Source organism: Puma concolor, chromosome D1 (genome assembly GCF_028749965.1).
Source record: "Puma concolor isolate L17-30 chromosome D1, mPumCon1.1.hap2, whole genome shotgun sequence".
In the NCBI taxonomy this organism is placed as follows: domain Eukaryota; kingdom Metazoa; phylum Chordata; class Mammalia; order Carnivora; family Felidae; genus Puma; species Puma concolor.
Window position 1 is genome coordinate 56,275,656 of NC_141676.1, and position 12,664 is coordinate 56,288,319.

At 36.2% G+C, this 12,664-nt stretch overlaps 1 protein-coding gene across 8 annotated transcripts in view; it reads left to right on the top strand.

Moving 5' to 3' along the window:
• Positions 1-12,664, top strand: part of NUP98 (nucleoporin 98 and 96 precursor) — a 118,458-nt gene that overhangs the window by 37,853 nt on the left and 67,941 nt on the right. For 5 of the 8 annotated variants that reach the window (XM_086678167.1, XM_025928302.2, XM_086678169.1 and 2 more), the window contains 2 exons: positions 5,873-6,013; positions 12,132-12,265. In XM_086678167.1, coding sequence (XP_086534293.1) covers positions 5,873-6,013; positions 12,132-12,265 — 275 coding nt within the window. The remainder of the gene's footprint in view (positions 1-5,872; positions 6,014-12,131; positions 12,266-12,664) is intronic. The other 3 variants (XM_086678170.1, XM_086678172.1, XM_086678171.1) reach the window with 1 other exon arrangement.

Sequence of the window (12,664 nt, forward strand, 5' to 3'; positions counted from 1 at the left end):
CACAAAATTTAGGCCTTCTAATTGTTGGAACTTAAGACAACTCTGTTTGATCTTACGCCTGGAAATAGGGTGTAGATATGCATTTTCTCAAACAGACTTATAAAACATTCTCAGCAGTTATGCTTTACCAGGTTTTAGAACATTTGGACATTTATCTTAGACATTTGGACACATATCTTATTTATGCTCCCATTCTACAAAATGTCTTATAGTCCTGGTCTATTTGGGATTTTTAGTATTTAATGTGAGACTTGTCAATATGACGGCATTATTAACTTCCCATTCCCTTGTGCTACCTTTGTAAAAGGGATTTAAGACTTTGAACTGTTTATCAAGTAAGCTTAATTACCCTAATAGGAAAACAGAGCAGTAAGAGCATAAGCTCTTTTACAAAGTCTGTGCATACTTCTCAGTTCTTTCCATCTTGATGTAGAGCTGAGATGTCACACCTGTGTCTCTGTGCCTACTGTTGATAATTAATTTTCAGTGCCTTTGAAGACACTGACCCTTCTTTTATTTATTTTTTAGTTTTTTAGAAAGAGGAGAGAGAGAGAGAGAGAGAATGTGAGTGAGGGGAAGGGAGAAGAGGGGTGAGAGAACCTTAAGCAGGCTCCACACTCAGCATGCAGCATGACAGAGGCCTTGATCTCACAACTCTGAGATCATGACCTGAGCTGAAATTAAGAATCAACACTTAACCAACTGAGCCACCCTGGCACCCCAGGCATTGACCCTCCTGCCTGCCCAACTGCTTTAAGCAATAAGAAGTGGTAGTGGTCATAAAACGAATAAGCGCTTCAGCATGTACAGTTCAACAAGGTTGTTAGAGCATATAGTTTTGCCTGTTTCCCAAGTCATCTGACTGTCATTTAGTTGCAGACTATTTATTTCCATGGTCTCTGCTTCCACCATCCAGTTATCTGTTGTCTTTGTATGCTGTGATCATTTATCTGCCATCTCCTTTTTAATAGTACTTAATTTTATACTCTGAGCTATTTCCTTCCATTTCTTTTTAAAATAAAAGCTGTAAGTACTTGTGAAAAAAACCCCTCAACAATACAGAAGTGTCTTAACACCTTCCGGTTTGTGAAGTAACAGCTATTTAAAGTTTGGGATTTTGTCAGACCCCTTTATGTACATTTTGTACATTTTTCTCAAATGTACATGCACATACACATGGTTATACATGTGTGTGCTTTATATATATATTTTTATTGTATTCTTAAGTAGAAACCACATCCTACAAGAGTGTCTTTTTTAAACCAAAGGCTAAGATACGTTAGTTGGATGTAGTATTTATGTAGTGCACTGCAAGCAGCATTTAAGGAAAAAAAAAAATGAAAAAATTATTGTACAAAGCAAGGTTAAGTATTTAATTAAAAAAAACTTTTTTAATGTTTATTTTTGAGGGGGGGGGGGTGCAGAGAGAGAGGGAGACACAGAATCTGAAGCAGGCTCCAGGCTCCTCTCTGTCAGCACAGAGCCTGATACAGGGCTCGAACCCACAGACTGTGAGATCATGACCTGAGCCTAAGCCGGAAGCTTAACTGACTGAGCCACCCAGGCGCCCCAAGTATCGTTTAATTTTTTATTTTAATTAAATATGTGTGTGTTATGGGTCTCTGTGTATTTTATATTGTGTGTTAATGGTCAAAAATGTTTCAAAATGAAAGCACCTTCATTATTCCTTATGTGATAATTCTTTGTTTCATTTTTTCATTTCCCATGGCATTTGGGGCATATATTTTTTCTGTTAGTATTCCATTGTGTGTAGATGTCTGTATATATACATAAACATATACATAAACATATACAAATACCATAATTCAGCTTTCCCCTATTGGTAGACATTTGAGCTTTTTGATATTATTAGCAATGCAGTAATGAAGATCTTCATTACATAATTTTGTGTGTGTTAGTGTTACTATGGGATTGATACTTGGGATTGTGTCAGAGTATACACACAGTTTGAATTTTGGTCAGTCTTGCTAATTTGCCTTCCAAAAAGAATGCCAGTATGAATTTTTGTTCTCATTGTGTGAAAGTGCTCATTTTTCCCATGCCCTTTCCGTATTGTTGGACTTTTTCATCTTTACATCCGTGTTAGTGGAAATTGGTGTATTCTAGTGTGCATTTCACTAATTACTGGTGAAGGGTATCCTTAATGTATGTTTACTGGCCATTTGAATCTTTCAATTCCCTACTCAATATTTGATCATTGCTTCTTAATCTGTTTTTGAGAGTGTTTTAGATATTGTGGATATTAACTCTTTTGGGTTGTATGGTAGAGTTTTTTATTTGAACTTTTTAACTTATCCAAATTCTACCACTTATATTTAGCAAGAAATAAAAACTAAAAAGTTCTAAATTTTGTGCAGTGTAATCCCTAAACTTAAGCAGAATATATCATCTGACATCAGTGTTCTCTTGTAATCCTGGAGAAAAAAATTAGCTTTGGTGTGGGCAAATTAAGAGCTTTTCAAAGGTAGTTTTGACCCTAGACAGTTTGTGAACCATAAACCTAAGACCCAGGTAAGATGCTTATCCTAATGTCTGTTAGATATTTCTACTAAGTCTTTAAGTTTACTGCTTAATTTTATGGTATCATCATATACAAGTTTATTTTTATGTGGGCAAAGAGCCAAAGAGGCTTCTAGGTCTTGCAGGTTATTATCAGCAGTGCCTTTTCCTATAGTGCAAGTTATAAAATATCATGTAACTTTTTCTGATGCTATCATCTTCTCTTCCCCGATAATGTAATATCTCAGCCTTTTTATTTATTTGAATATGTTCAGTTATCCTTAAACAGTTCTACATCACAGACAACAGATCCTGTTTTTACTGCCATTATATATCCCCCATTCATGCTTTGTATAAACTAAAACCCAAATAAAATCAGTAAATAATTTTACACCCCCAAACCTTAGCAGCACTAGATCATGTAGGAAATAAGAGTTCTGAGAACCAACAAGCATACGCTGTTGGAATTCTTTGATGATCACATCTGATAAAGCAGACTTGAGGCTTTGAGAGCAGTGTGTCTGGAGATGATTGTACATAAACATCCATGTTGATGAACTCTGCATTTCAAGTAGAATAGCACTGTAGCTTTGGGTGATGTCTTTTTGGGGCATTAGCTAAGTGGGGTATTCCTATGCACCTTTTGTTTGGAGTAATGAAGATTCATACTTCTGTCTCAGCAGAAGTAAAATGTCCTGTAACAAATTTTCCTGTAAAATGTATTATTCCTTGACATTTGATATTCCCCACCTCCCATGTGCTCAGACCAAGGAACCCTCATTAAATCAGGGGTGTATACGTTTCTGATTTGACAGTGATATAAAGTATCATTGTCACTATCTATAATATGCCATTTTCTTGGTAGTTAGTAATATTGCTATTTTTTTTTTTTTAATGTTTATTTTTGAGAAAGAGAGAGCATGAGCTGGGGAGGGGCAGAGAGAGGGAGACACAGACTCCAAAGCCAGCTCCAGGCCCTGAGCTGTCAGCACAGAGCCTGATGCAGGGCTCGAACCCACGAACCATGAGACCATGACCTGAGCTGAATTCAAATGCTTCTTAACTGACTGAGCCACCCAGGTGCCCTGGTAGTTCGTAATATTAAGATATTTTAGTTCTTGGGGTGCCTGGGTGTCTCAGTCGGTTAAGCACCCAACTCTTGGTTGTGGCCCCAGGTCGTGATCTCACGGTTCATGAGTTAGAGCTCCACATAGGGCTCTATGCTGATGGTGTGGACCTGCTTGGGATTCTCTCCCTCTCTTCTGCCCCTTCTGCTTGCTCGTTCTCTCTCAAAATAAATAAATAAACTTTAAAAGATTTCCAAAAAAAAGGAGATTTTAGTTCTTAAAATTTTCCATGAAGTAGTAAGTTTAGGGTGCATCTAGTAAAGTTTATTGTAATGCTAAGGTATACACAGAAAAATTTACCCAAAGCTAATAGATACCATAGATAAAATTAACTTCTAATCTCAAAAGGAATATAACCATTTTCACTTTTTTTCTTGAGCATCCTTGGAGTTTCTAGGGCCACTATTACAACATGGTGCCCCCCATATATCTGCTTTATGACTCCTACAACTAATTGTAAATATAGCGCATTTCATAAATTGACATTATTTTCCAGAATGTCCCTCAACCTGTGGACTCTTAGGAAGTCCTTTTTATTAAGCATAAAAAGCCATTTATGTAATATGAGCTAGATCTAGATAAAATATTTATTTTTCTATTGACAAATTGCAGCAGTATGCAGGCAGGTCAATTTATGATAGTCTCTTTCCAGGTGACCTGAACCTCCCAGTGCCTTTTTTATTCTTTTATTGGTTATTGAAATACAGTGATTTTTAGACTGTTTCATGGTTCTTCATCCAGGGCTCCTACAAAGGTGAAGGAAATGCATACCCATCCAGATGAGAAATTTTTGTCTATTTTATATATTCATTTTTCTTCTAGGTTTTTGTTCATTGGTAAGGAGGTATTTGCTACCTGGAAAAATAAAGAATTCTGAAATTTGTGCTGTAAAGTATGTCTTTCAAGGAAGTAAATTCAGGTTTTCTGTTAATTTTCACCAATTTCTGATGGTTTGGGATTTTAAAAGAAGCCATTCCCTATTCCAAAGCTGTAGCAAAGGGATTGTCTTCTTGTTACTAATTAGACAGGGAATGTTTTGTCCATTCAGTAGTTACCCTCACTAATTTATTTTGTATGGATTCTCTGAGTATAAACTTCCTAGCCTTTTTTTGATTGCAATCTCAAAACAATTTGTATTCAGTATTTTAGATCTCTAAGTATTGTATTTCTGAAGTGGTTTTTTTCTCTCTCAAGATGCATTGATGGCGTTAAAAGGAACTTTAGATCTTCCAAATTTCCAATAACTTTTTGAGGAGGAGGAGATGGAAATTTTAAAAAAATTTAATGCCAATAGATCATTCTAAATAAATTCTCCCCAGTTTCACTGCTGAGAACAAGATCCATAAGCAAGATTCATTAGACTTTAAAACCTAAGTTTCTGCAGTGGTTTCCCCTTGGAGAAAATAAGTTCTACTCCCTCCAGTCTGATTTATGATGAAACTTGAGACTGTTTAGTAACCTCATCACAAAGCATTTAGCTTTTTATAAAACAAAACGTTTGTCTTGGTGTAAAGTAGTTTTCATGAGATGGTACACTTGAAAGTACTGCTTTTTGCTCCTCACAGATGTATTGGATTTGGTTTTCTGTAGTTTAGCCTGTATGTTAGTCAAAAAGATGACATTGTGATTGGTTCAGCTGCATATTTTGATTTGCAAATATTGATATTTAAAAATTGATTATTTTTTAATTCTTTCAAACTTCGTGTTACTATAGTGTAGTAAAGAACCCTGGTTGTATTCAGATGCACCAAGATTTGAACCTCAGTTTCACCATCTACAACATTTGTGACAATTGAGCTAATTACTAAACACTTAGTTTTCTCATCTATAAAATGCAGATAATATGTCCTATTTCAGGCTTAGGAGGATTAAGTGAGGTACTAGCTAATATTTAATGAATATTAGTATCTACCAGTCCTCTTTTAAATGCTTAGTATGTGTTTATTCATTTTAACCTTAGGATAAATATCTAAGCTATGTATTATTATCTCATGTTATAGTTGAAGAATCCGAAGCACAGAGAAGTTAAGTGTTTTGCCTATGATGTATATAATGTTCTTAGCACAGTGCCTGGCATATAGTTAGCATTGACTGTATTAGCTCTTTTGTTGAAATGAGTGGTCATTATGAAGTTTCCAAATGTATTATATTTTTAAGTAACTGACCTCTGGTATAACATTCAAAGGATCTCCTGTGGCGCTTTTTCTTTCCTCTTGTCTCCGTAGCTCTTGGTGCTGGACAGGCATCTTTGTTTGGGAACAGCCAACCTAAGATCGGAGGGCCTCTTGGTACAGGAGCCTTTGGGGCCCCTGGATTTAATACTACGACAGCTACTTTGGGCTTTGGAGCCCCCCAGGCCCCAGTAGGTAAGTGTCAGTCACTTTAGAAGGCTTTACTCAGTTGTATTTCTTGCTAATACTTAACTTGTTGACCTCATTTTCCACCCATTCCATCCCCCTACCAAAGCAGTACACAAACACACTTAAACAGTCATGTAGTACAGAAGGGTTTGTAACGGATCTTGGCCTTCTCCACTTCCCCACTCCTAGGCTTAGTCCCCCAAAGAAACCACTTTGTTACAGTCACTTTGTTTCCTGGTGTATAGTTAAGTTCATATCTCTAAATGATGTGCTTATGTTGATATGTTTTGCTTTATTAAGTTTTAATTTAACTTATTAATAGTAGATGAGAAATTTAGCTCACTTATCCTCTGTGTTCTTTATTCATTTCTAACATAGCTGTATTACTAAATTCCCTAAGTTTAGTTTTGTCTCCTGAAGTGTTTTTCATACTTACTCATTTGAACAGCCTTACCCAGTTTTTGCCCCCTCTGCCTACCACCTTTATTATTATTATTTTCTAACTTAAAATGAACTTTTTAGCTTAAATAGCTTTTTAAAAGAAAGCTGTTCTGTTGGAAATAAACATACCACCTGGCATACATAGGGTAACTGAGTGAATGAATGAGACAGAATGAAAGTAAGTCTCTTTACCATTAAGTTCATCTCCTGTACTATCATGACCCGTGTACCACATTTTGATAAGGCTTTTGCAAATTTAAGCTGTGTCCCTACATTGTTTTTCTTATTCTATCACCTGAGAGACAGTATTTCTTGAGTTCTCTTGGTCAAGGAAGAGTATTAGTGCCTTTTCTCACCCTTCTTTTTCCTCTTCTTTTGTCATGTTTATATTTTCATATTGATAACATTGATAATGTATTCTGTCCTATAGTTATTAATTTTTTCTTAGATTAAAGAATAAAAGTTTTAATGTGAGCGTAGCATTTTATTACAACTATGAAAACACTGCTGCCCAGCCAAGTACACCTTTCTCATACAGCTTTTTCTTTCTCCTAGAATTTCTTTTTTCCCTTTGCATTACCAGCCCTTATCACCTTCCTGAACCAGTCCAAATTCTTAAGGTTTCAGAATTCTTTTTTACTCTGAACACATCATTCCTTGATCCCTCTGTTCTCCTGTAGAAGTATGAACTCTGATTATTCCCTGGGCCTTCAGCATTGCTCCTGATACTCCCTTCAAGTTTACTCAGTGAGAACTGTTCTGTCCTGAATGTAGGGTTTTCCTCTTTATTTCCTGGAATGTATTTTTAAGTAAATTACATATGAAAGATAAACTTTGATCACTTACAATTCTGACAGTACAGAACCTTTTTTGTTCCTCACGCTTTAATATTATGGAATTCTGTGAAAATAATTTATCCTCAGAACTTGGACTATATTCCTTTCATTAACCATTATTTGTTGAGAAGTCTAATGCCTTTCTGATTCTTGAGACTTGTTCCATTCCCCACAAGGACTTAGGATTGTCTCTTTGTTCGGAAATGTCACTGAATTGCTTATACCTTTTCTATCTTAATTGTTAATTTTTTTCTTTTTCTTTTTTTTAAAGAGAGAGAGCGCACGAGCTGGTTATAAGGGCAGAGAGAGAGAATCTTAAGCAGGCTCCATGCTCAGTGAGGAGCCCAATCATGACCGCCAAAATCAAGAGTCAGACGCACAATCTACCTAACCACCCAGGCGCCCCTCTACGTTAATGCTTGATTTTTAAACTGTGTTTCTATTTTTTTAGATTTTTTATTGTCTTCTAAATCATTTTATTTATTTTGAGAGAGACAAAGAGAGTGTGAGGGGCAGAGAGAGAGAGAGAATGCCAAGCAGGCTCTCTGCTGCCAGTGCAGAGCCCGATGGGGGGCTTGATCTCAATAACCATGAGATAATGACCTGAGCTAAGTCAAGAGTCAGACACTTAACTGACTGAGCCACCCAGGCATCCTGAATTTTTATTTTTAACTTACATGAATTCTTTCTCATTCTTCGAAACTTCTTTTTTTTAAGTATCCTGTTCTTAGATGCCATTATTTCTTGAAACTTTGAATTTGTTAATTGGCATTAAAAATTTTTTTAGGACTCTTCTGTGCCTTACCTCTTCAGGGTTATTTTTGCTTTGGTCTTATTCTTTAATGCTCCGTGATCCTTACCATTTAAGAATAAAATAATAAAAAGCTTATTGGCAACTTATGTATATGGGTAGAGCTTGTTTACCAGTAAGCTTCACTTTAAGGTGCGTAGTCCAGAAACCAGCTATTGTCCAAGGGTCCCCTGATGATTAGAATGCCACATTCTTAGCTCTGGGATGATGCAAGTACTGAAACTAGTTGCCCTTGTTCTTTCCAAGTATTAACTTTGTTTCATCAGAGGCAAACTCTCTGATGTTTGGCTTATCTGTTAAGCATCAGGGATTAGGAGGATGAAGGTATAGGTGTTTTGTACATGTACTTTACATTGATTTATCTCTCCTGCTTTCAGTCTCACTTCATCAAACTTGGTGTCATTGAATCCCTAATCTTTCTGGGATTCTCCAGGGCAGATAAGCTCTACGTTGGGCTGTAATCCCCTATGAATGTACTCTAAACGTAGTTCGCTGTATCCTGCTTTGTCACTCCTCTGTCCACTTCTTTCCCCTAGAAATTTGTTATATTTTATCAAATGCTCATTTGTTACTTCCCATTCTTTGTTGGTGTGGGTTATATAGATACATTTTAATTTGTTTTAAACATAGATTTTACTTAGATCTTTGGAAGTAGTGGAGGTGAATTAGAATTCCAGTTGACCTCCGGGTGCCTGGGTGGCTCAGTCAGTTAAGCGTCTGACCCTGTTTCGGCTCAGGCCATGATCTCACAGTTCATGGGTTTGAGACCCGCATCGGGCTTTGCACTGGCAGCAGGGAGTCTGCTTGGTATTCTCTCCTTCTCTTCCCTCTGTCCCTCCCCCATGCATGCACGTGTACTTGCTCTCTCAAAAATAAATAAATACAAACTTTAAAAAAATAAAATAGGGCGCCTGGGTGCCTCTTCTGGTTAAGCATCTGACTCTTGATTTCAGCTCAGGTTGTGATTTCACAGTTGTGAGATCCCCATGTCATGCTCTGTGCTGGGTGTGGAGCCTGCTTAAGATTCTCCTTCTCCCTCTGCCCCTCCCCCACTTGTGTGTGCAGGCACTCTTCTTTCTCTCTTAAAAAAAAAAATCAGCTTTATCATTAAAAGTGATATTTTCAGTTTTATTTCTTTTCCTTAGTTTTAGTTGTTTTCACTAGAAAGGGTACCATACATATTTGTAACCTGCCATTTTTACTTGGATAGTACTGTGTTTTGAATGGTTTTTGATAATCCATCTTCTAAAATCAATTAAAAGGTCCTGACACAAGCATTTAATAGTATAGTTACATGTAGTAGTGTCACCACAAACTTAAAAGTAGTTATGTTGACTTTTAGAATGTACATCTTTGCATCACAGGACACTTAACTGTAAGGTGCTTTAGAGTTTATATGAGTCTGAGTCCACTCTTAACAGTGGGAGTCCCTCAGTTACAGTTTTCCAAATCAGTCTAGTCCATTGTTTTGTTCAGGTTGTTTAGAAATCAAAACATGCCTCCGTAGAATTTCCACTCAGTGGTTCTAAGCTAAGCAAACCAGTTCGTTACAGTTTTTCTTGCAGTAACCCTGTTGTCTTTCTTCAAGGTAAAGTATCATCAGTTTTTTCTATTCTCAGACTTTGATTTTATACCTTTTCCTATCCCTTTAGTCATTTGGTCATGATGAGTCTTCTCAGTATGTTGTCAAATTATTGTGACCAGAATTGAATATTTATAACACAAATGGTAGCTTAACAAATGCTTACATGCTTGTGAGTTCTCTTATTTTTGGTAACATATTAGCTCTCTTGTCTGTATATGTAAATCATACAGTTAACTTAGAGAAGATTTCATATTTAAACCTACAAAAATAAAAATATCCTCACACACTTTCCTAATTATGTTTAGATTTGTTAAAGGAGTTCTTACTCTTTTGAGTAAGCCCAGGTGGGGTGAACTATTATACTTGTTAATGATGGGATGAGCTGGTGCAGGTCAACATTATTTTTAATGGATAATTGGCTGTCAAATACCAAACTTGACTAGTGAATATTAGAATTCTTCTAAATTTTTTAACGTTTATTTATTTATTTAAAAATTTTTTTTAACATTTATTTATTTTTGAGACAGAGAGAGACAGAGCATGAACGGGGGAGGGTCAGAGAGAGAGGGAGACACAGAATCTGAAACAGGCTCCAGGCTCTGAGCGGTTAGCACAGAGCCCGATGCGGGGCTCGAACTCACAGACCGTGAGATCATGACCTGAGCTGAAGTCAGACGCTTAACCGACTGAGCCACCAGGCACCCCTATTTATTTTTGAGACAGAGAGAGACAGAGCATGAACGGGGGAGGGTCAGAGAGAGAGAGAGACACACACAGAATCTGAAACAGGCTCCAGGCTCTGAGCTGTCAGCACAGAGCCCGACGCGGGGCTTGAACTCACGAACCTCGAGATCATGACCTGAGCCGAAGTCAGACGCTTAACCGACTGAGCCACCCAGGCGCCCCTAGAGTTCTTTTAAAAACATCCAGGTTTTCTTGAATTTCCTTGAATAGTCCACAGAATAACACTGTGCTGTTATTGTGTGGTACTGTGTACCAAAACTGCTTTTCTAAATCTTTTCCCTGCTGATGGTCTTAAATTGGATTTAGGAACTTTCCAGTACAGATGATTTATTATATGCTCTTAAAATGGACATCTCCTCTGGGTTTCACAATCTTGAGCAAACTTGCATTCTCTGCTGATATATTAGTATACAGTGTTTTAGTATTTAATTGATAAATCTGATTTTAAAAAAGCTTAATTTGACTAAGGTGGATCTACCCCTTTTTCATTAATTTAGCTTTAGCTGTCCTGGATTTGTTGTTGCTGCTGCTGCTGTGGTTTTTTCCTCTATTATGAGTACTAAAATTCTCCAAATGTTTTGTTTGCGGCACTTCTTTAATGTGGATTACCTAATATAATTTGGTGTTAGCCGTATTTTAAACATTTATAAAGGAAAAAAGTATTTTTATCTCTAAGATGACTTAAGTATGATTTGACTTTTTATCAGTATTTTTGAAAATACTAATTTTGTAAAGCAGTTTCTTCATCAATCAAGATATAGTACCGATAGTTGTGGGGTTTGTTTTGTTTTTACTGTGTATGATTATAGATTATCATTCCTTGTCTGTTCCCTGAATTCTCTGTGACTAATGACATGTTTTTACACTTAGAAAATTAGATTAATTGGAGTGATACTTTTTCTTTCAATTTACTTGAATGTAATAGGAATATTAAATGTAAATAATAAACATATAAGGACACCTTAGCAACTATCTTCATTTTTTATATGCCACTTTCTTCCTCTAGTCTTAGTTATTCTGCAATTTTTACTTATTAAATCAAAGATGTTTCCTTATTTCCACAGTGAAACACATTGTCATTATTTTTAATACCTACTTAACCCACCATGTTGATGTGTCATGATTTTTACAGCTGTTAATGTTGGACATAGGTTGTTCCCAAGTCTTAACTATAACAGATAATATTCATCACTTACAAACATTTCTTTATTTTGTTTCTAGTTTAATGAAGTCCTTGGGTTAAATTTCCATGATGGAAACAAGTAGGTTAAAAAACATAAAAACAGTACTTGTTTTATGTACTGTCATACCGTTTCTTTTAGACAGAGTAAACCAATTTGTAATGTTTCTAGAAGTCAAAGACTGTAACTCTTTCTATACAGCTGTGGCACTGATAGATAATGACGTAGGTATAATGTATTTTTTCAGGGTTGTTTTAAATTTTATTTCATTGATTATTGACAGTGAACACTTAAGTAAAAATTTTTGTGTGTTATCTCTTATGAAATGTCTCTTCATATCTTTGACCCATTAGTTTTTTGATTGTTGGTTTTCTTCACAGTTTGCTCCTCTGCTTCCCACCAATAATGCTGTTGAGTGAGTCTGAATGTTTTGAAGGTGTTTCCAAAACAGTTGTATTCTCTTGCTATAAATGCATTGGATCCTTGGACTGATAATCTTGCTTTTTCTTTTCTTTTTTTAAAAAAGCTTTGACAGATCCCAATGCTTCTGCTGCCCAGCAAGCTGTTCTCCAGCAGCATATCAATAGTCTAACATACTCACCTTTTGGAGATTCTCCTCTCTTCCGGAATCCCATGTCAGACCCTAAAAAGAAAGAAGAGGTAAATTTAAGGATGCTTTTATAAAGTTTATTCTCAGGTTAGGAGAAACTAGCTGTGTAGAATGTAATTTCTTACATATATAGCCTAAGCAAAGCTAGGTGTAGTTAAGTTTTTAAGACACATTATGCTTTTTTCTGGGCAAAAAATTATGTTTGGAATTATTATTATCTGGAGGGCAGCATGGCAGTGAAATGAACACTGGACTGGAGATGAGGGCTGAGACTTTCAATAGCTCTGAACTAAGGCATGTATTATTATTCCCATTTTATAGTTGAGCAAACCTAAGGCTCAGAGAGGCTGATTTTCCTAAAATAATGCTGTTAAGTGGCACATCAATATCTTTTCTCCTGGTTTCTGCAGTTAACTTTGTCTTAATCTTTTATGCTCTAGTGTCAAAGT